Here is a 25,213-nt window from a genome sequence, read left to right as displayed (position 1 = left end):
CACAATACATATTACATCAATATCAATCAATGTATGTATGTTATCATGAATTTACTAGAAACAATATATCATTTTTCATGAGACTAGATTAAGACAATAATGATACACTTCTCATTTTTAGAGAAAAATATCATCTCTCATAATAAATAAATAAGATATGCTAGTCAAAGACGTATCTATGGGGGTGGCAAAGGTGGGCCCCGATCCATCCCTTCACCCCAATTTTAATATATACTTTTGCTATTATATACTTATATTAATATTATTATTTCCCACAAATTATATTCACTAATATCATTTTACATATTATCTATATAATATCGGTCTTTACATTGAAGATGTGACTAATACTTGATATCTATACATATAATTATATTTAATTATTTTAATTTTATATTTATTATTAATGTAAACATGTCAATCTTGTATTTGTGTTAATATTTTGCACCATAAGATACATAATCATCAGTGATAAAATTTATTTTTTTTGCATATCAATGTAATATACAAAAGTATTTTGCAGTATCTAAGCATTGAAATTAATATTACTTAATATATAACTTTATAATTAAATTTTATGTAATATATTACATAAAAGAACTTTTTTAATATATATTTATTAATAGGAACTTTTTTCTGGCCCCGCCTACATGTTGCTAGCATGTTTCCAATATTTTGGAGGCATATAATTGACATACTATGAACGTAGTGTCGTTGATGATGGCTAAAAACGACAAAATGGTTCTGATAATAATAATTTGTTTTTGCTCTCTAAGTGATTGTTGTGTGGGTCACTTCAGCAAAAACGCGAGGCCAACACGGCAATCATATGAACATAAATATCATCAACTTGAAACAACAAAAACACTGACACATGTTATCCTCTCTCTCTCTCTCTCTCTCTCTCTCTCTCTCTCTCTTCTGTTCCATTTTTCTCTATCTTTAGTTAACTAACATTAACATGGGTCTCTGCTTCTCTCACCAACAATCTCCCTCTTCCCTCAATTTTCCTCACACTTCAGGTAAGTCGTATAGCTACACTATAAAGACTTCGTTTTTATACATGCACTTTTTTAGATCAAAACTCAAAATTTAACTTGAGTTAATATAATATTCCAGCTCTAGAAATTGAAACGTGCATGCTATTTCTTTGCAGGTTCAACGATTAATAATTGCAATACTAAAAACGTATCATCATCAGCATCATGTAGTAATAGTAAAGTTTTTGAGATAGGAAGTGAAAGTGTTGGTAATGGAGGAGAAGGAAGCATAGTAATAAGTGGGAAGTTTATGCAAACACCAAACTTAAAGGTGTTTAGTTATGGAGATTTGAAAGCTGCTACAAAGAGTTTTAAATCTGATGCATTGCTTGGTGAAGGTGGTTTTGGTAAAGTGTACAAAGGTTGGTTGAATGCTGAGACACTCGCCCCTGTTAAAGCTGGTTCTGGAATGATGGTGGCAATTAAGAAATTGAAACCTGATAGTGTTCAAGGTGTTGAAGAATGGCAGGTCAGTTAATTTTGCATTTTGCTCATAAGGCTAGAAATTCTAATTCAGCTACTAACTTTATAATTTCTTGTTTTGTTCATGTGAAAATGCAGTCAGAAATCAACTTTTTAGGAAGGATTTCTCACCCCAATTTGGTGAAGCTACTTGGTTACTGTAAGGACAATAATAAATTTCTTCTTGTGTACGAGTTCATGCCAAGGGGAAACTTGGAGACCCATCTCTTTAGAAGTAAGTATGAGCTTTAAGACAATATAAATTGAATAAGAGAAAAATTATTGGTCATTGATTGAGTTTAACCTCAATTTTGTTTTTGTTTCTTGTTATAGGAAATACTGACATAGAACCACTTTCTTGGAACACACGACTCAAAATAGCTATTGATGCAGCTAGAGGCTTAGCTTTCTTGCACTCCTCAGAGAAGCAAGTCATATACAGAGATTTCAAGGCTTCCAATATACTTCTTGATGGGGTCAGTTATTTTCGCCCGTGTCGATACCCCGACCCTAACACAATACCAACACAAGTAGTTGCATTCAATGTCTTTCATTTTTCAAATTATGATCATTATCAACGTGCTTGTGTTATGTCTGATTATGTCTGGTGTTTGTGTCGGTGCTTCGTAGAGTAATTTTCCTCTTTTATATTGGTCTTGCATATTATATATTAAACTACTTTTTTACCTTATTAGATGTTGGGATATTTGGCAAGTATATGAATTTGGACACTATTTGTTTTTGTTAACAAAACTCTTAATACTAGTGTGTCAGCTGACAAATGCAAAATTATAGAAATATAAGTTTGTAATTTTCTTATGGGTTATTTTATTTACACAAACACAATGTTCAACATACATAAACCTCACATAACAATCAACATCATCATCTTTCCATATTAATTCATTTTTCTCTGTCTCTTTATTTTCTTCTCATCCACGGATCAATTGACAGTCAATTTATTTGTGTTCTACAGAATTACAATGCAAAGATTTCAGATTTTGGGTTGGCTAAACTTGGGCCATCTGAGGGAGATTCACATGTGACTACTAGGATCATGGGCACATATGGTTATGCTGCCCCAGAATACATTGCAACAGGTGATTATATCTATATCTATATTTATTGATGCTTTGTAAAGATATATACTTTAAGTTGAGAATGATGATATAATTGAACATGAGTAACAACTTAAGGCATTGTTTGGATAAGCAACTTAATTAAGTACTTATAGCATAAGTATTTATCATATAAGTGCTTATGTATAAGCTATTTTTATAACTAAAGTTGAAATAAAGTCAAACTATTTTCATATAAACTACAAACCATTTCCATAAACTATCCTGTAAAACTCATGGAAATAAGATGAAAACAGCTTACGAACATGTCATAAGTTGTTTTTATAAGTTCTCTCAAACAGTCTCACAAGTATTTATGTCAGTAGATAAATTCAAATAAGTGGATCCAAACAGACCCTAATTATTATTTCTGATTCTGACATGGCTGTGGATTGTGTCATATTAATCAACAGGACATTTGTATGTGAAGAGTGATGTTTATGGCTTTGGTGTAGTGCTTCTTGAAATGCTAACAGGGTTGCATGCACTTGATACAAAGAGACCAACAGGGCAACAGAATCTAGTTGAATGGATTAAGCCTTCACTCTCTGATAAAAGAAAATTGAAAAGTAACATTGTTGATTACAGATTAGAGGGCCAATATTCACCAAAAGCAGCATTTGAAACAGCAAAGCTTATTCTTAAATGCCTTGAATCTGACCCTAAAAAACGTCCTTCTATGAAAGAAGTTTTTGAGACATTGAAAAGCATAAAAGCTATAAAGGATAAAAGGAAAATATCGAAGAATCATCGTACTAAGTCTGCAGCTATGTACAATTTACAAAAGCCAATTTGTCCATTTAGGGTGAGCATTTGATTCAATGAATAGGCTTTGATTAGTCACTAGTTTGATTTTTAAAGTTATTTTGTTAGTTGGAAGTCGAAATTTTTTGAATTTTTTTCATTGTTTGAGTTTATCACATTTTTTTAAAGTGAAAAAAAAAATTATTTGTTGTGAATAATGTTACTTCCTGAAAGAGTTATCTTAACTCGTTTAATTCTTGACCATATATTGGAAGGATAGAGTAAGACCAATGTTTAGTTTCTAATTGCATGTATGTGAGTTATTTGACATAAACTTTGTGACAATATTACTTTCTGGGAAGGAAAGGAATGTGTGGCTTTCTAGGACTCTCTTTCTTACTTCCAATCAATCACTCTTTCTTGTCTCACGCTTTCAACTGTTTTTTTTTTTCGTTCTTCTTTAACTTTTTAGGCATTTGCCTAATATGCAGAAGTTTCTCTCTTGTTTGTGTCATGTTGTGGGCATATGTCTCTTAAGACTGCTCACCAGCCAAAAGCCTCAATATCCCAACAACACCAAAAATTGTATAAATCTTAGGAACTCGGAGAGTGGTGCATTCTGGACCCTCTCCATCATTATTGAAACTCCAACCCACTGAAAACAACGAACAATATTCATTCAAATTCACAGCAAGAACTGAACTACATTCACGATTAATTATCCAACAATCAAAGATTCAAATCTCAATTTACCGTTTGAGCTTTCTAAAATTTCACGGATCAACCAAAGCAAGAATACTAAATTCAAATCATATTCATTCCAATACGCAACAAGAACTAAACTACATTCACGATCAATCATCTAATTATCAAATATTCAAATCTCAATTTACCGTTTGAGCATTCTACAATTTCACGAATCAACCGAAGCATTAATACTAAGTTCAAATAATTCAAATCCAGCCTAATTTAATCAAATCGGAACAGAAAACTAGTTTCTCGCTAAAATCGTTAGCTGAAGTTGGTTACTGGAATTTTCTCGCACTTTCTCATTGAAGAAAATGAAAAAGAGAATGAGAAGAAGACGTACCTGGTTCGCAAGACAAAGAAACAGAATGAAGATTAAGATCCAACTTCGAATTGGATTTAAGCTCTTAGCGCGTTAAGTGAGGGACTGCAACTACACGGGAATAATAATATGCTCTAGCATGATATATTGTTCATTTTAATGGTAAGATAAGAGACTATTTGGAAGCTTAGAATGTTCTTCATTTTACTTTTAAGTAAAAGCGTGTTTGAAAGCTTCAATTCGAAGGGTCAAAATGCTTAGGTTCAAATTCGTGTTGTTCCAAATGAAGCTTGAAGGCCAAATTATGGATCGGTTCTGTTAAAACGGTGGGACTAGTTTGCTTCAATACAATACTAGAAGTAGATTAGAGGTATGCGAGACTGTGGCCTACTACTACAAGAGAAAATAATGTTGTAGCTTGATATATTGTTCATTTTACTTGTAAGGGAATGGACTATTTGGAAGCTTCGAATATTGTTCATTTTACTTTTAAGGTAAAGGCGTGTTTGGAAGTTTTGATTTGATGGGCCAAAATTCCTAGTTCGATTTTGTGTAGTTCCAAATGAAGTTTTAGGGCCAAATCATGTACCGATTCCGCTAAACGGTGGGACTAATGTGTTTCATTACATGTAGAAGTAGATTAGAGGTTTGTGACATTGTGGCCTACTACTACAAAGAAATAATAACGTTGTAGCATAATATATTGTTCATTTTACTTGTAAGGTAAGGGACTATTTAGAAGTTTCGAATATTGTTCATTTTACTTTTAAAGTAAGGCCGTGTTTGGAAGCTTCGATTCGATGGGCCAAAATCCCTAGTTCGAATTTGTGTTGTTCCAAATAAAGCTTTAGGGCCAAATCATGGACCGACTCCACTAAAACAGTGGGACTAGTGCTTTTAAGTACACGTAGAAGTAGACTAGATGTCTGTGAGACCGTGATCTACTGCTATAGAGAAGTCAATAGATGTGAATCTATTGTGGGATCGTGTTTGGCATTCGAACTAAATACTCAACTCAATTTTAATTAGACTCATCTTAAAATGGGTCAATTTTGATTTTTTAATTAAAAGTTATAGAATTTGACATTTTTTAATCGACTCTTGCTAATAAAAAATGGTGGGCTGTTATAAATGAGGTTTGAATAGGACCTCTAAATCAAACTGGTTCACGTGTTTCAACTTTAGAGAAGTTTAACCCTAAATCAGAGAAATTGAATTATATCCAAAAAATGTTATCCAAAAAGAAATTTGAATTTTTTGAGTTATATCACCACGAAAATGCAATCCCCCGTGATGTTATAGCTTTTTTTCTTTCCTTGCGCCCCTCAAGAAGTCTTTTTTTTTGTCATTACCCTCGAGAAGTCTTAAAGACCGTCAAGTTTACATAGCCTATAATATAATGACCAGGAAGTACGCAACTTTAGCACATGATTTTATCAATCCCCCTCCTATGCATTTCGATAAATTATATATAACTAAACAAAAAAAAGGTAGAGTCGCATAAAATCCACTGCCAACATTGACTAAGGAAATGTAAAATTATTGCATGATGTGAATTTGCTTATAAGCATACAACATAATCGGATGAACCTTTAATGTTTCCATCTTGAATAACGATGGCACAGATAAAAACTCAAATATACATGAGGGGATGAAGCAAAGTAAGAAACACCAATCAAGAAGCAATCACTTGAGTAGGACGTCATTGGACTATTGTATGAATAATTTATGGAAGCTACAATGACTACAGATTGGTAAGAAATAATAAATATGATAAGCAGCAAGACAGGGCCTTAATTCATTGAAGTGATTTAAATGTAGAACTAATCCCATGATGGTAATTCCTTTTGCAGAAGCTGGATACTTCACAAAATTTTAATTGCTCAAATAGAATTGTGTAGAAGTTAACGCGGGGGATTGTGAAGGCGGGGTCTGTTGCAGAAAACCCGGCCGTTGGCCCTCACAAATGCTGCTAAACCGACACTAATGCTTGCCCACATTAGCGAAAAGAAGAAGTGTCGAAAATCATATCGAACTGTAGAAAGGAAAAAAAACACTATAAGGCCATAGATTTCAAACCATATTCGATGTATAGTTGATTAATCTATCACTTTATACAGAGTCATTGTTCTAACCTTAGGTCAGCAAAGTCTACATAATTATCTAATTAACCAAGACCACAGACAATTTTACATCGTAGCAACTTAATATGCAATATTGTTTACTGTGAGCTTGAATGCTTGCTTGCAAATAGGTAAGTGCAGAAATTATCGTAAACTTTCACATCACAAATGCTTTAAAATTTAAATATCTAGAAACCCAGGGCAAGCAAATTTGGCAGGAGTAGGCTACAAAATATCCCATCACTGATACCTAAACTGAGACAAATTTTGCTGTGAAGTAATCAAGAAGTCTAAAGTCTCTCTTCCAGATAATTTTTGGCTTGGAGTACCAAGTAAGATAGGAAGGACTGATAAAATAGGAAGCAAGAATAAATGACCCAATTTTATTGGCAGAACATGAGGATGGGAAGACTGAACTACATTGCCCCGTGGTTTGCCATTTCAAATATAACAACACGATAAATGTAAAGGGAGGGAAAGAAATATTTAATTGATAGTGTTTTGGGATGGGTGCAGTTCTAGTAGGATCGTGGCATATTGTTCTTGGGACATTATTGGGTAAAAATGGCTTGTATTGAGTTTCTACATCAAACCAATACGAACATCTGATTTGTTTGATAGAACTCATATTGGGTCTGAATTCTTGAAAAATCCCAAACAGTTGTAGATTTCTATTTTCTCCAATGTACACACTACTTGGTAAGTCATGTCTACCTAAACAGTATCTTTGGCAAGTATCCCTTGCTCATAAATGATGTGAAACATTAAAGTATAATTGATGAGCAGATTAAGAATCAAGGAGAAAGCAGTACGTTTTATCATGCAGGGAAGGACAATAAAATGGAAAAGGCTATAACAATATATGTGATTCATTGGATTTTGGTGTCATGTGTCTAATTAAAACAGGGCAAAGGGAGTGGATGTGGGCTTTCCTTTCTTGCCGTATTAACTGAAAGACATAAATTAATTATCCTATTGTAGGTGTCTCGGGGACCTCAGTTCTCAACATTTATCAAGTGGTTGCCTCTCCTATACCTCTCTTCTCTGCCCCTTATTCTCTATCCCTCTTAGGATCTGATTGGTATGAAAAAACATTTTTTGTTCAGTTTTAAAAATTAAAATTTCATCTTGTTTGCACTTTGCTTTCTATTTTCAAAAGTTTGTTCGGGAATCGTTGAAAGCAATTTGTTTTCAGTGCTTGTAAAAACAAGAAATAAAAATGAAAAACAATTTCTCAAAGTAAACATGCCATAAACTTCCCCAGTTCCCCTGGTCCCCATTTTCCATTTCCCCTGATTCACTTCGCCCACCTCTATACCATCTCAGTCCAAAGATATTTCCCCAACTCATTCTGAAGTCAGATTGAATTTGAGACAACACGGCCTTAAAGTAGCAGGTTGATTATATATTTTTATTGAACAACATCGAGAAACATCCATGCATGTATGTGTGCACTCATGAGTGACAAATTAATTCTTAGTTTAAGCCTTTAACTAAATAAAGTAAACTCACCTTGTCTCAACGACATGGTCGCAAAAAGAAATCCAGTCAAAACCAGACCCAAAGCCAAAGGAAATGACTGCAAAGATAAACAAAAATGTCACTAAATGCATGACTTTCTTGAAGCATTCAATCAATGAGCTGCATATCAGCAAAGTAAAGAAGGCAAAATGAAAATCATATTAGGCCTTCCAGTCTGAGGGGTAATGCTGTAATGCAATATCCAGCAATATAGTCATTTTAACATTTCCTTGTAATCTGGTTGCTCATTTAAATATTAAAGGCAGTTTTTTATTTCAGTTTAAATAGAGCATGAAACCACTCGGCTTCATGTGGTATGTCATCATTGTGGCCCATTGCACCCCACCACTTTTCAGTAGGGTTGGGACCAACTTTCTGTAAACCTTGAAAGGAATACATGTCTCACAAAACACAATAAAATAACGAGAAAAAAAGAAGTTTTCATTTAATTATTATTTTCCTTGTGAGATATAGGCAGTGTCCAGAAAAAATAGAGTTCAATTCATTCATTTTATAATCAGTATGCAACTATGAAATTAGCCATACATCATATATTTAAAATGTGTTTATAAATTGTGAGCTTTCTAAGAATTGATCTTAAACACAAAATCGAGGCCACAAACTTCAATAAAAAATCTGTCTATATTGTACTCACAGCTATAGCTTCAAGGCCTCCTTTCTGAGAAGAGGCAGCTGTATCTCGGCCGACAGAAACAATATAATGTCCTTGCAGGAGATCAATTGCATCCTTCACATAATAACAGAAAAATATGAACAACATAAATCAATTACATATAAACTATTAAGTTCTAAATTAACAAATTTAAAAAAGGTAACAGATCCGGGCAAAGCTTAAAAGTAATTTAACTCAGGATCGATTAAGACAGGGTATCTTAAGAAACAAGAGTAACCAGCACTAAAATATGTACATGAAAATTCAAAAAATTCAGCATCTTCTGCAGCATAATTACTATGTAGGGCAGCACAGCCCAACACTTTGAATTAGGATGCAGAAGGGAGAAATCAAATATACACAGAACAAAACCTAGATGATAGTAAGTTATGGCCAACTAGTAGACACCTAAGGAACTCTAGACCATAACTAGAGTAATCCACACAAATTATGTTACATAAGTTCTACAAACCTGCTTTGTTCCATCACAAAAATTATTCAAATAATATCTTTCGAGAGCATTCCAACCATCATTTAGTATCCCTTGAATGGTGCGGTGCCCAAACCTGAATCTCACCAAAAAAATCAATTAGGGAAGACTTGGGTTAAATTTCAAATCATAATAATTCATAACAGCAACATCATAGAAACTTTAGACACGGGGATCTATCAAATTGTCGCAGAATTTACTCAACCTCAACATATAAAAGAATTGCATAAATAGTACATTATAATAATGCTTTTCTACCATTCGAACTGAATATCATAATTGATGAATTTTTTTTTTTTTTTAAATCATTGATGTGATTAAAGCATGCAATTGAGAAAAGCAACAGACTAATCACAAAAGTTTCACAATTCACTCACTGGAAAAGACATTCAGTTAGAGTTATAAAAAAAAATTTCACAATTCACACACTGGAAAATACATACAATTAGAGTCGGCATATGATACAAGAGATGCAATGATGGTTTAAAATCATTCCATGCTAATGTAAATTTAACACAGAAAAACCTTAATGGATACATAATTTCATGATCTTATTATGCGAGGAACATGAAAAAACTTGAAAAGACTGGCAAGCAAATAAGCACCTGACAAAGTCTCCTTTCAGAGCAGGAGTTCCTGAATATTGAATGCTTATATCATCCCCATGATTAGCCCACACTGATCACAGAATCAGATACAAATTCAATCAAAGGTTTCAAGAGCAACAAAACAACAAAATTTGAAAGTAACTAACCACATAATACAGCATATATATCTATATTTCAAATCACATAATCTGGAAAGTAATAATACACTTACAGATCTTAAACCTTTCATCAAGATTTGGATGAGAACTAATGGTTTCTTCGGCCCCAAAGACACCAAGCCTTCTAAGCTGGTATTCTAACATATTTCGGCCTATCATGCTCTACACATAATTTAAATTAGTAAACTGGAAAAAGATGCCACAAACAAATAGTGGAACACACACGTGGCTAAGTGACAATAATTATGGTGTGTACAGCTGTGGATATGTACTTGTAAACTCACACATATACATACGTACATTGTATACTATATACTATGGAGTTCTTTTTTCTTTCCCATGCAAATAGTCCAGAACAGATAAAAACAAAAGAATTGAGTGTTCCTAATAGAGGGACAGAGAAGAAATATTTTCCATTCATTTCAGAAGGCAAGAACAGTTTCCATAATAGAAACTAACCAACCTGAGTTACATTTGTACGGTCTAGACAATCAATACAGTTGGTCCTAACAACTCCAAGTTGTTCCTTCATTTTCTCTCCCTTTTCATTCAACAGAAGATATCTACAATTCCATAACAAAATAGCAACTCAGGTCATTTTATGTTTTTTTTTATAAAAAAAAGCAGTAAGATTTGAGTGCAAAATGTTATGTGACATCATGCTTGGAAATTGTCCAGAATACTAAAAGCAGATAGGTCCAATTAAGCAACATAACATAATAATATAAATAATTAGAATTTGTTAACAAATCTTCATAAATAGCTCCCTGCTTCGATGACACCAATCAATGTCAATGTGAATCAAATTATTAATTAATTATCAAGAAAGTATATATCAAATATCTTAACAATAAAAAATTCCATACCCGTTTCTCTCAAGAAAATCTGATATTTGGTCATAAAGGATTGATAGACGTTCGAAATGAACGTGACCACAGACATGATGAAAATCAAAGTGCACATATCTACACAAATAAATATGTACACGTGAGTAACCCCAAAAACAAAAACAAAAACAAAAACAAAAAGAATCCATGCATATCAATCTAAAAGCTAATTGAAAGAGACATCTACCTTACATCATCACTAGCCACATGCTGCATTGTGCTGCCAAATTTTTCACATAGCCGCCCTTCTCCTCCTTCCTGATAAAATACAAAGGGGAAAGAACACTCAAAATAGATGTATGCTGATACATAACAATACCATGCACATCTTAGGGTGCAAGCATTCTTTACAGTTGTTTACAAAATTGACTATGCAATAACTTAGACTAATATTATTAGGTAAAATATCCAACCAACATACAAGCATTCTCAGTTTGTTAAGAACAAAAGTGTATACTCACCTTGTTAACAAGATCAACAGCCAACACTGCACCATATTTTTTTCTTAAATCTAATATATGCCTCTCGAGGACTCGTGGCTGCATCTCAAGCAATGAAATGGAAGTGAAATACACATAAAACATGTAAAAACCACAGAAACACAACAATCAACAAACACTTACAGCTTCCTCAAGTTTCAATAACTCGAACTTCGGTTTATATGTTAAGTCAACAATTTGCTGCCAGAGCAGTGGAATCGAACCACGAATCTGCAAAATCTCAACAATGATGACCCCCAAGTGATACAAAAAGAAATAAAAGCTTGATTGATGCTATTTTGGTAAAAATACAGTAAACATTCATCCAAAAAAACTGAATGTCAGCATCCTAGCCCCCTTGTCTGGCTTTATTTTAGAATTGTATATAGCAAGAATTGCCCATTTTTATTATAATAATATAAGAGAGTTGTAGTGATCTCCACAAAAAACCTGCAAAACTATTTTATATTCAACTATCACTATTAGTACTACTTCAATCAAATAAGTGTCCAGCCCAGCATTTCCAATAAAGAATATGCCCTAAATCCTAATGGGTACCATTCTTATCAGAGTCCATATTTCAGAAGTTAAAAAATACTTAAAATAGTTTAAGGCGATCCTATTTTTGTATTAACCTTAAAGCTGCCAACGTTGCATGTGAGAATACTTTTGCCTAGCAGTATAAGGTAAACACGCACTGTATTTTTGGATAATTTGTTAATAATAAGATGAAAATGGAAAATAATTTTCATATTACTTCCATGTCTACTACGATGGAAGTGTGCTTGTTTTTCACTTCCCATATAGTCTCTCTCTTCTAGCTTATAATTACACTATCACCAAAAAGAGCCTAAAGATACGTGTTTACAATTGAAAGCTAACCAACGCCTCATTTACAAAATTTCTACATTATTATTTCTTCATTTTTGGCAGGCAAAATCAGGCTTCTAGAAAGTTCAACACCGTTAATTGGATGGTGGACAAATACTATATGCAAATTTGGATAGACAATTAAGAATTTTTAAATATATTAGACAAAAAACAAACTAAATCAGTTTTCCATCTTTCAAGAAAAATAATCTAGTTAGATATCAAATGTTCATTAATTTTATAAGTTGCTTATCAATGCACAAGATAATGTTGATCATATTTCAAAATAATGACATTTCATTAGGATGATTAGGACAACTGCTTTGAATTAAGAACATCCATATCTTGCATGGCAAGCCCATCATTTTAATTCTTATAATAATAATTGGTTCCCGGTCATAGAAAGTAATACCTGAACAAATGAAGCTATATACCCATTGAACTGCATAATTTGTTCTGTTTCCACAAAATTGGCAACATATCCATCAGGATCAGCTCCTCTTCTCCACATCCGAGTTCCTTTCAAAAAATAAAATAGCACTTGTACTATCAGCCAACCAATCAATAAAACGATTGCTTTCTTTAAGTAGTCACAAATTACAACCTCATGTTCTCTCATTCAAAAACACTTTAAATTACAGATTCTACAAGTAATTTTAAACCTCAAATGTGACAAATTAAAACCCTAACATGAAAACAAAGGAAACAATACATCTTTTGATATATTTTTCTTAAGGTCTAACTTAGATCTGTATATGCTCCAAACAGACAACTACAAGATAGTGTGAACATTCTCGCAACCTTCAATTATCGCTTTTCAATATCACCACCACATTAATTTCATGGCCTACAAGATATTGATCCTTTGAATGGTAAGGAACACATGATATCTATAAATACACAGCCAAGTTGGAAAGAATTTTTTTTTTGGTGGACAGAAATAGATAAAAGTTCATCCTAAAGCTTTAAATACCATTCCTTCTTGTGCATCTCCTAGCAATCAAAGTGATGTCAATAATATCTTTCCCAATGGCTGCTTGAAAGTAATGAAAACCTGATAACTTGTTAAGGAAAACATTGAAAAATGGTTATGTGCTCACACAGCAATAGCACAAAAACTTATATGAACCCCAACAATATGCATGTTATAAAGCAACCGTAAAATGATATCATATAACACTGAGAAAATCAGTTAAGGATACTGCCTTGGACTATAGGGAGCAAGTATGGGTCAAGCTAGCGAGCACAGGATCACAAACTTTAGTTAGTTTAAAAATGTGGAAGTCATGAAGAAATTGAATAAGTAAAAAAAAAAAGGCTACCGTAAACTTACCTTGTTATCTATGAGCACTTCTAACATATAATTGTTCCATAGAAATCGAGGCTCTGCCTGTAATCAAGCATTTGGTAGCATAAGCAGAATAAGATGGGGAAAAACCAAAAACTGCAGAAGGAATCTATTCAAAGTGGACACTGACTGCTTAGGCATGAGGAGTGCAACTCAGGAATAGTATCGAGAAAAAACTAGGAGTTTTTTTCTCTACCAAGGCATCAGCACCCTTTGTATGTGTTTATGCTATTGCAATAGGTGGTTAATAATTGTAGTAACAAAGTACAATGCTGAATCAACATATTCTGTTATGGTAGTTATGATTTAGTTACCTTGAACTTCTCAACTCAACCTCTATATATTTGTAAATTGTTACTTTTTAAAAAAAAATTGGAGAAGGGGTGAAATTTTATTAATCAAAGTGGCACTAATGGCCAATTTAGTACTGTCCCCAAGGGGATTTGAACTCGGTACCTTGAGGTTACAAGGCTAAACTCTTACCACTGAGCTAGCACCTCAAGTATGATTTGTAAATTGTTACTGAAAGTTTAAGTGAATCATTTCATCAATTTCACACAACACAGGCTCTTAGATTTCTGTCTCATTGGTTTATCATTTCATCTCTCTTTCATATACTTCCCTTCACTTTCGCTCAATCTAACATGGTAAAACACAATAAAAAAACCTCTAAACTAGCAGGACAGTGGAAAAACAAAAGGCAATAAATACCTGTCTCCAAAGAGGAAGCAATCTAGATTCATCCCCTAGGTCATTCAACCGCTGGGCACTGCAAAACATTTTATTTCGACCCTCAATAATTTATATGTTATATGGTGGGGGGGGGGCTAAGAATATCCTAGGAGGTAGGGAGAGAAAGAGAGAGAGAGTTGTATAGATAGATGGTTATCTATACTTGTATTATTAGTAAATTTTGCAACAGCAAAAAATTGACTCAGAATGGTAAGGCAACACAGAGCATTATTTACCGGATTTAATTTGTATCCATTGTCCATGTAAATTTTTTTACAAATGCATCAAATCACATCTTACCATGTAGATATTTGTTGAGATATTTTAGGAACTATCATAACAAAGTGACATAATAATGTGATTTGTTTGGATTCATGTGTAAAAATGTTTTAAACTATCGGTACATAGAAATTAATCTCTTATTTACATGTGATAACTATTTTTGCTAGAAGCAACATTTACAGTTATGTTTTTTTCCTACTAGAGCATGCACTGAATTTTCATTCAGGATAACAAACACAAGTTAACTTTTCTAACATAGAATTAATGTCACTGTTACCACTAAACAAATGCCTTTAAATTAAGATTGCAAAAGTTCTTCTCCTTCAAATATTTTTAAAAAAACTCATTAGAACCAACAGCTACATGTACTCAAAAAGTATCTCATACTCACCCATCCTATGCAATGACTTGTGATACTTTTCAACATGTAGTATGAAAGCTTCTTTTGTGTCTCAAACATAAATGATTGATAATTTGGACACAAAATGTCAAAAAGTGATGCAATGTCAACCTAAATGACATGCTAAACAAATGCCTTTTAATTAAAATTACAATGACATGCAGCTCTAAAAAAGTCAGATTGCAAAAGTTCTTCACCTTCAAATATTTTTATAAAAAAAAAAAATAACTCATTAGAACCAACAGCTAGATGTACTCAAAAGTATCTCATAGTCACCCTTCCTATGCAATGACTTGTGATACTTTTCAACATGTACTCAAAAATGATTGATAATTTGGACATAAAATGTCAAAAACCAATGTAATGTCAGCCTAAATGCCATGCTAACAGTTCTACACACTACAATACATAAATAGGGAGGTGCGGACTGCATTTTCTGTAGCTTTACAGGTTGCATGGTTGCACCTACCAATTGACAATGTATGGGTAGTTTCTTCTCTGTGGATATGCATACATGTATGTGAATAAGGCAGCGAATTTTAGAATCCAAATAAAACCATATCATAATACAATGACAAATAAAAATGATAGACTATTAAGAATATTGAACGAAGTTCACCTCAGAGTTAAATTAGTTTCATATGAGAAGAACAGACCAGAAGTTTTCTCAGCAACATTTAGTAGCCCAGAAAATTCCATCTCCGCCTTCTTCTGCCAAATATGGTACAGAAATTATGAGTTCCAAATTGGTAGTGGACATGGAATTAAATAGGAAACAAGTGGAGCTGTAGCAAATATACCTGTTCGGCGGAGGTACTCTTAAGTGAATGATCACATGGAAAAACCTTCATGGATGAAATTTTAAAAATTGGATGCCCCAAGTAAGATCCAGCACATTCACGCTCAGTTATGACCAGCAAATATGATCCTAAGGGCATAATAAAATTTAGCAACATAGAAATGATTCCTCAAATTGAACTGTGCTTTTGAAAATTAATGCATTATCTGATGTTTCAAAAGGAAATCAATTATGTAAACAAGATCGGCAAAATCAGATACCAATATCAAAATCACTATTACAAGCAATTAAAAAACAAGGTAGTGAGGACCTGCTTCTTAAGCCACAAAGATAAATGAACTAAAAGAAATCTATAAATGTAAATAGCTAGCATGATCATTAAATCCTATCCCGCATCTTAGAAAATTAAAGAAAGAAAATAAAAGCAGTGCTTCATTTTCCTTTGCCCATAGGGCACCAAACATTCTTGATATTTTATTCAACTTTTGCTTTCATTCATGTGCCAAAATCAAATATCACCTATCATTAGTTAAATATCCCAATTCCCCAATTCAATCACCTCGCCCCCCAAACCAAAATATATAAATCCCCTAATCTAATCAACTACATTGTTACACAATCATATAGATAAAGATGAACATTGACCTTGGCAATACACAGGAAATTAAAGCTTAAGGAGCAATACAAACATACAGTATTTTATAAAAACAAAAATACAAACAAACAGTAGTCACTTGATATAAAATTTCATTAAAGCAGAACATGGCCATATGTCTCTTAAGATTGCTCACCAGCCAAAAGCCTCAATATCCCAACAACACCAAAAATTGTATAAATCTTAGGAACTCGGAGAGTGGTGCATTCTGGAACCTCATCTGTCAAAGCAAAACAACACAGAATCAAAATATTAAAAATTAAAAAAAAAAATTAAAAAGTAAAAGATCGACAGATACTACGTGTATGAATTACAGAAAAACACAGCGCGAAAACACAACAACTGACTCAACTAACCAATGAGTTTCATTGAACCATCAACTCGACTAACAGCCAATGAAGAACCAGAAGAGCCATCCGTTGGCTCAATCACATACTGATCGGGAAATTCCCATAGTCGCATGCATGTGTACAGCTTTTGCACAGAATCTGCCCTCTCCATCATTATTGAAACTCCAACCCACTGAAAACAACGAACAATATTCATTCAAATTCACAGCAAGAACTGAACTACATTCACGATTAATTATCTAACAATCAAAGATTCAAATCTCAATTTACCGTTTGAGTTTTCTAGAATTTCACGGATCAACCAAAGCAAGAATACTAAATTCAAATCATATTCATTCCAATACGCAACAAGAACTAAACTACATTCACGATCAATCGTCTAATTATCAAATATTCAAATCTCAATTTACCGTTTGAGCATTCTACAATTTCACGAATCAACCGAAGCATGAATATAAAGTTCAAATAATTCAAATCGAACCTAATTTAATCGAATCGGAACAGAAAAACTAGATTCTCGCTAAAATCGTGAAGTTGGTTACTGAAATTTTATCGCAGTTTCTCATCGAAAAAAATGAAGAAGAGAATGAGAAGAAGACGTACCTGGTTCGCAAGACCGAAGAAACAGAATGGGGATTAAGATCCAAAGTCGAATTGGATTTAAGCTCTTAGCGCATTAAGTGAGGGACTACAACTAAAACGAAATAACAACGCTGAAACATGATATATTATTCATTTTACTTTTAAGGTAAGGACGTGTTTGGAACCTTCTATTCGATGGGTCAAAATCCCTCATTCGAATTCGTGCTGTTCCAAATGAAGCTTTAGGGTTAAATCATTGACCGGTTCCCCTAAAAAGGTGCCAGGGCTAGTGTGTTTCAGGACAAGTGGAACTAGATTAGAGGTATGTGAGACCGTGGCCTACTATTATGGAGAATTTTGATTCATATTTTAAAATGTGTAATTTTTTAGATTTTTTAATTAAAAAATATAAAATTTAATAAAATTTAAATGATATGATATATAATTTTATGATATAGAATAATTTAAATGTATTAATTTAATTTTTATTTTTTGTAAATCTAAATTTATATATTATTAATTAAATTATAAATATATAATCTGAAAATTTGCTTGAATTTATAGATAATTTTATTATAATTTTATAATTATTAAAATAAGATACAAATTAATAAAAATATGAAACTAAAACTTATAATTAAATCTTTTAAATTTGGATAGATAATCATTTTCAAATTATTGAAATTGAATCGTGTATCCTCGTCATTTGCGAAATTACAAAAAAGGTTTTACAATTGAATGTTGCCACTTGGTCCATATGTTATCTAAAAAAAGATCATATGTTATCTAACACCACTTGGGAATTGACATGTTGACGTCGTGTAAGATGATGTTATAGTTGACCCATCTATGCTTAGAAAAATGTTACAATGATTGAAAGTATAATCAACTATTCTTCTGGTTTTTACCGTAAAGGTAATGACTTGGTTATATCAATTAAATAAACATAAAAATAAAATAAAAAATGTGTCTTTTAAAATTTAAATTCAATTTGTGAAATCGACATTAATCAAATCAATATCTCAATTATAAAAGTGTCAGTCAACCATTATTAGAATTTTAAATAATTTTTTAGGGTTGACTCACGAAAAAATATAAAATTGATTTGATGGTATGAATGAAAGAGTTAGAAAATTAAGTTATAAAAAGATGATAATTCTACCTATCCCAATACTAATTACAACCGTTGAACGTTGAAAAAAACATTGACACACGTGGACAACTTATCTATCTATCTTTGAATTTATGCTAGATAGTATCTTCAATATAATGCAAATTTTATTAAATATTTAAATAAATTCATATTTTCATCTCCAACAACATCAAATTCATCATATAAAGAATGAAAATATGAATTTATTTAAATATTTAAGTTAATTAATTTGTGATGCTTGAATTCAATGGAGGTATAAGTTAATTAATGGATACATATATTAAAATTCGATAACAAATTAAAGTTCACCGAAACGAAACTAAATCAAAATCCATAAACAAGACGAAAGCAACAAACGAAACATGAAAGAAACATAAAAAGATGAAGCTGCAACATGACATATTAGTATATGTTTAATTGTCTTGTGTTTCATCGTCTTCTGAGGATGGCAACTCATTTAAATCGAAACCCTTTGTCTTCTTCCCCTCTTGATTTTCAGTAGGTGCAGCATTAGTAGAGGATCCAGCTTCTGTTTCATAAATAGATCTATTCAAATCAAACAAAAGCTCTCGAACAATTGATGTCACACCTTCACTTAAATTATCACCATCGCCTGAAAATAATTAACCACACACATTCATAACGTTAAATTAATATATATGTTCCTCCTAGTAGATGAATTAGATTTAATTAATTAATGATATATATAGATACATACATACCCTCGGGTGCAATGTTGGTTGAGGAATAATTAGATTTAAAAGTGGGAGGAGGAAAAAAACCGCGATGAGTGCGTTCGGGGTGTTTGCGCATGTGACCAAACGCAGCCTTCCACGTGGAAAACTCTTTTTTGCATTCAGGACAAATTGGTTTTCCAGATGGAGGGTTTTTCACTTGAGTGTTCTTTCTCTTTTTGAAAACTTCTCCTTCTTCAATGTCACTGTCACTAGCACCATCATCACCACCACTTAATTCAGCTAGAACTGTTTCAGGTGTTTTCAACATTGTTTCTCCTTCAGAGGGACTGTGTTGAGGAGAACTGTTGTTGGAAGAGTTTTCCATTATAATAATTGTAACTTTCTATTGTGTGTGTCTTTTGACTCAAGGAGAGTGTTACTTATAACGTTACCGTTTGTCAAATAATGTCACATGAAATTTGATGGGAAAAATGTCGTAGTATTACATGTGCGTTTCTTTTGACTAAACACTATTACATGTATTCTAGAATCAAATATTAAATTTATGTATATTTTATATTTGTATGAGAGAAATATTAAAATCATTCAAATTGAAATTAAATTTATTTAATTAGGAAATTATGACTTTGCCCTTGACTGTAAAATATATAATTTTTTTAGAAAATTCTATTGATTAAAGTCAAATTATTATTATTATTATTATTATTATTATTATTATTATTATTATTATTATTATTATTAAATTTTCATTGTAAAATTACTTTTATTAAATATTACTACTTTTTTTTAGCAAGAAATTAATTAATTCAAAGAAATAATAGATTAATTTCAATTATGTGATTTTATCGTCGTCTAATTGCAGTATTTTTTGGTGTTCTCATCCTGGTGCGATATTTTTTGGTGTTTCAGTCGGTCTAGGTAACTTGTCGCGTTTAATTTGTGCTCAATTGTCGTTTTTTGCTATTAACTTAGATGTCGTTAGTTTATTCGCATATTCATATTTTTTTGTTGCAACGATTTTAAATTTATATTGTATCAATGTATTTTATCAATTTAAATTTATATTGAAAAATAGACATGTTCCATCAATAAAGCTCATTTAGGTGTTTAATTCCATAAGATATTTTTCAAAATAAAAAAAATGTGTATCTTGACTTTTTTAAACTTATTTACTTATTAAAAAATAATAGAATTAAATATGTTTTTATTTCTTAGAAAATTTTAATTTTTCAATTTTAGTTATTGTTAAATAAAAAATACAAATTTTAGTTTTTATAAAATTATCATATAGTTTTAGTCTCTAATATTAAGTCAACATATATTTTTAAATGAATTTTTGTAAGTATATTTTCAACAATATAAAAAGGAGGAACTTCATAAAAGTTAAATTTAAAATTCAATTTCTACTTTTATTATATTTCTGTTATTTTTATCTTTAGTTTTTTATATTTAAAAAATTATAAATTTTATGGATTTTTTTTATAATGTTACAAACATGCTTAAAATTATCATTGAATTTTTTAAAAATGGAAGGATAATTAAAAATATTTCGTTTCAATATGGACTAAAAATGTTTGATGAATAATTTTGTAGAAAATAAAATTATATTTTTATTTTACAAAAATTAAAATTAAATTATTATAATTTTATAAAGATTAAAAATATATTTAACCAAAAATAATAATATAAATGCACTATTAGTTTTTCCCTCCTAGAATCAATAATAAATTTAGAAAACCTTAAAAAAATATGTGATGTAGTTTTTTAAAGAAAATGTGGGACATGTATACAATTATATAATACATTAGTTAGGATTAAATGTATTTAGTAGTTATAAGACCACAATATAGTCACACATATTATTCAGATAATAGAAAAGTCACACAATTTTCTGGTTGATATAATATTTTACTAGTCTCATTCACATTCTTTTACATCGTTTTGCTCTCATATAAAAAACACCCTTTCACCAATGAAAATTAAATCTAATAAAATAAGTTAGATTTTCACAACACGACAAAATAATGTTTGAATTTTCGATCAAAATATGTATTTATATTTATTTACACTCGTGCGATGTAGGAAGATAAATCTGTTTAATAATATGATTTTACTAAACTAATATAATTTAGTTGTATTAATAATATATGAACTTTTTTTACAACAAAAGATCTATATCATTTCCATTTCAATAAAAGCCAAAATACAAGTAGAAATAGTATCAAAAGACTGAGTACAAAGACTCTAATGCAGTCGCTTAATACTATATGATCTGGTAATAATATTAGACAACCAAGATTAATCATGAGACAAATTTTCATAATTTAGTTGATCCACAAACAATTGGTACACATTGTTAACAATATAGAAAAATACAAAAAAGAGAAAGAAGAAAAGTTGACTTGGTTCCAATAGAATACTAAATCTTATGAATTCAAGAGTTACAACGAAAATATGCAATAAAATATAAAAATATTAGAATACTCTTATTCAAAAAATATTTATAAAAAAAATTCAATAATATATTATCTAATATTTAATGTAGAATAACATATTATTTAATATATCTCCGTAAACTTTCGATGCATTAACAGAAAGCATCAAAAGTTTATCAATCGAAAAACAAAAAATATATATAATATCATAATCAACCAAAAAAGAAAACCAAAGAATGAGTAGTACCCAAAGAGAAAAGCATAGGAGAGAATGAAATTAAACCAAACCAAACTAAAGTCACACAAAACAAATCAGTCCAAATATGACAAAGGTCAAGTCACTTAGAACTCAAATGCCAACTCTCTAACTTTCGAATTAATGTCTATATATATCAAGGGGATTAAATAATATTCTTCAAATGCAATATATGCAATATGATGCCCCTTTACAAAATCAATGAAATATATCAAAGAGGCTCAAAACAATAAAAGACAACTAGAATTCCAACAAAGTACCAAATCTTATGAATTCGAGAATTATAAAGAGAATATATAATAAAACAAAAAAATCCTAGATTGTCTTTAACCTAACTAAAAATATAAATAAATAAACCTAATATTATATTCTCAATAACATATTATCTAACATATATTAGCTAAACAAAACAAAGACAACACCAAGTTAAATACTTCTGCGATTTCATGTGATGAATTCAAAAAAAGCTTAGAACAAAAAGACTATTCGGCAATACATTTGTTATCCCTTATTCAATATATATTATGGTAATGGTTAACAATATAGCATAAACATATAGAACGAAAAAGAGAAGGAACTTTTAACTAGAGTTTCGTAAACAAAATAAATAAAGCTTATCTTTACTAATGTTACAATAAATACATATTAGAGAAATCAAAAGTTTTTTTACTACTAACACATAATAACAATATTATGTGATAGTAACTAAATATGTATAGCTTATATCTTTACAAATTTTCCAACAAAGAAAATAACTAAAACATATATATATAATACAAACAAAATTAAACCCTTGCTTGGTCTGCTTAATCTCTTATAGATAATCAAACACCTAAAGGTACACTACATTAATTCATTATGGAAGTGCATATGTTGTGGTCTTCAACCAAATTCAACATTTTAAAATTTTATGTTTGGTGCATGGTTACTAAAAATAAAACAACATACAGTTCTTCTTGTGTAATCAATGCAAAACTCAAACATATATGAAGTTGTCTTCTTCGAAGAAATTTGAATAGAAATCCAGAAAACTAGAAGAAACAAAATCTATCTTGGGGGATCAATATTCTTCTCATTGATTAATGTTGCGGTTATAATATTTTTCCCAAACTACTTGTTTGATCAATATTCCTTAATAGAGTGTCAAGTTATATATGATTTGGTATCCTAAACATTTAATAAAAACTCATAAGTAAACCAATATCCTTGCATAAAAGGAATACAAATATTATGAGATCAATTAAAAAAGCTCTATTTTTTCTTCATAATTTTCACTTTTTCAGTTAATTATCTTGATAAATAATAAAGACTATCTATTTTTTCTTATCACATTATTATATTTATCATATAATTTTCTTTCAATTAAGTGAATGTTTTGTCTGACTTGAATATTTTTAATGGGATGAGATCTTGTTGAAAAATTACTAATATTGCATAAAATCTAATTAGAGGTCTAAACCATTGATCAATACATGGTGTACTAGACTTCCAAATTATGATGCATGAAACAAGGTATAGTTAACATCTAAAATCATTATTAATTCAACAAAATATGAATCATAATTAATTATATAGTTATGCATGCATGCATGCATGCATGCATGATTCTCCTTGTATCGTGGATTAATAAAATTACTTGTACTACGAAAAGTAGTGTCGCATTGACAAAATAAATAAATACAGAAGCTGCTATTGAAACACTTTGAAGCAAATTTCAACTTATATTATAATAAACTTCATTCAACTTTAATTTGGCTGTAGTACTTAAATCCAAAACCCAAAATGGAAGCAACAAAAGCAACAACAAAATATAATAAAAAGCAAACGAAATATAATAACATAAGAAGCTGAACGTAGCAGCATTTAGGTCATACATTTGATCACACTTCATCTTCTTCATTGGGAGGCATCTTGTTCAAGTCGAATCCTAAATTCTTGCGTTCTTCAATCTTCTCTTCAGCATCAGGCTCAGGTGCAGCGGCAGCAGCAACAGAGGGACCCGCCTCAATTTCCATTGCACGGTTTTCACCATCACCTATACAAGAATTTAACGTGAAACACAAAAAGAAACATTCAAATCATCAAACACTTTACACATACATGCATGATCCATCATCATTTTTTTTATAAAGAGGAGTTCTTTGTTTAAATATTCATATATATATATATATATATCACATTATTTTCTTAACTTAACTGTGCTTGAGTATAATTTTCATGTATTTATTGCCTATCAAATAAAATGATCATTGTTTGCTTAAGAAAATTCCTTTCGAAACTATGGACTCCTTTCTACTAAAAATATTTTTTCAATGCAAAAACTTTCTTTTGGAAGAATTTTTTGTGTTAAATTATATAATTAAAACCAATAAGTTAGTTAAGAAAATTAAGCAACAACCAAAGAGAACATATAGCTTATCTTTGTTCGACAAATGTTAAAATAAAGAAAAGCCATATGTTTTGACATATTCGAAGATATATATGTATATGTATAAAGGTAATTTGAAATGAAATAATAATGAAAAAGATAAGAAAATATCTATAAGCCGGGTATGTTATATATATATATATATATACACACGATGATAAATAAAAAAAAGAGTTAGGTGATTATAGAAAGTAGCGTGGAAAAAAACTATATATCTCCATTTCTCGGTTTTCACCATTACTCTGTAGAAATGAACGTGGAACAAAAGAAAAATTCAAATCTAACAAACAGTCACACACATGCATGCATTATCATATTATTTGCTTAACTATAATTCTTCATATCTCCAATGTATTAATTTTGCCTATCAAAAATAAATATTCATTGTTTTGCTTAAGAGAAAAAATGATTTTATTAGAAACTATGAACTCCTATATAGTATGAATTGTTATAGTGATAATTAAACAATTATGTTTGAAAATTAGGTTTTATTTTTACCCTCATTTTGAATAGGTTGAGGTGCAGGTGGGTTGATTGTGGCAGTAGAAGAGGAACTAAAAACAGGAGGTGGAAAAAAACCACGGTGAGCACGGTTAGGGTGTTTTCGCATGTGTCCAAATGCAGCCTTCCATGTGAAAAACTCTCTTTTGCATTCAGGACAAGTTGGTTTTCCCGGAGGAGGGTCTTTCACATCATTACTCTTTCTTTTCTTCAAAGGTTGTCCACCTTCTCTCACTCTTCCTCTTCCTCCTACTCCCACCACCACACCCGAACCATCCGCTGTCATCGCGGTAGCCCCTACGGCCCCACTTCCTTCACCACTACCAATCTCATCATCGCCGGCACTCAATTC

The 25,213-nt window shown here is 31.1% G+C and overlaps 3 protein-coding genes across 3 annotated transcripts; 1 reads left to right on the top strand and 2 right to left on the bottom strand.

Annotated features, from left to right (window-relative positions):
• The first annotated feature begins 800 nt into the window (after positions 1–800).
• Positions 801–3,618, top strand: LOC101495842 (probable serine/threonine-protein kinase PIX13). Its single transcript, XM_004512204.4, has 6 exons — positions 801–1,022; positions 1,157–1,509; positions 1,602–1,737; positions 1,836–1,978; positions 2,479–2,602; positions 3,034–3,618. The coding sequence occupies exons 1-6, from the start codon at positions 962–964 to the stop codon at positions 3,435–3,437; spliced, it is 1,221 nt and encodes a 406-aa protein (XP_004512261.1). The 5' UTR covers positions 801–961; the 3' UTR covers positions 3,438–3,618.
• A 2,334-nt stretch (positions 3,619–5,952) lies between these two features.
• LOC101495298 (phosphoinositide phosphatase SAC7) lies at positions 5,953–17,704 on the bottom strand. The gene is made up of 21 exons (XM_004512202.4): positions 17,412–17,704; positions 16,815–16,980; positions 16,595–16,678; positions 15,805–15,932; positions 15,624–15,715; positions 14,302–14,359; positions 13,576–13,632; positions 13,445–13,478; positions 13,216–13,296; positions 12,655–12,761; positions 11,517–11,603; positions 11,355–11,432; positions 11,081–11,151; positions 10,873–10,971; positions 10,470–10,569; positions 10,060–10,168; positions 9,846–9,918; positions 9,223–9,316; positions 8,733–8,825; positions 8,069–8,135; positions 5,953–6,468 (listed from the first exon to the last, which is right to left on the bottom strand). Exons 2-21 carry the CDS (start codon positions 16,960–16,962, stop codon positions 6,338–6,340), a joined length of 1,791 nt encoding a protein of 596 aa, XP_004512259.1. The 5' UTR covers positions 16,963–16,980; positions 17,412–17,704; the 3' UTR covers positions 5,953–6,337.
• A 1,194-nt stretch (positions 17,705–18,898) lies between these two features.
• On the bottom strand, positions 18,899–25,147 carry LOC101493386 (uncharacterized). The gene is made up of 2 exons (XM_073364335.1): positions 24,859–25,147; positions 18,899–19,156 (listed from the first exon to the last, which is right to left on the bottom strand). Exons 1-2 carry the CDS (start codon positions 25,145–25,147, stop codon positions 18,957–18,959), a joined length of 489 nt encoding a protein of 162 aa, XP_073220436.1. The 3' UTR covers positions 18,899–18,956.
• Between the last annotated feature and the right edge of the window lie 66 nt (positions 25,148–25,213).

The sequence above is a fragment of the Cicer arietinum genome, chromosome 8 (genome assembly GCF_000331145.2).
Source record: "Cicer arietinum cultivar CDC Frontier isolate Library 1 chromosome 8, Cicar.CDCFrontier_v2.0, whole genome shotgun sequence".
Classification (NCBI taxonomy): Eukaryota; Viridiplantae; Streptophyta; class Magnoliopsida; order Fabales; family Fabaceae; genus Cicer; species Cicer arietinum.
This window is presented reverse-complemented; position numbering and strand designations above follow the sequence as displayed.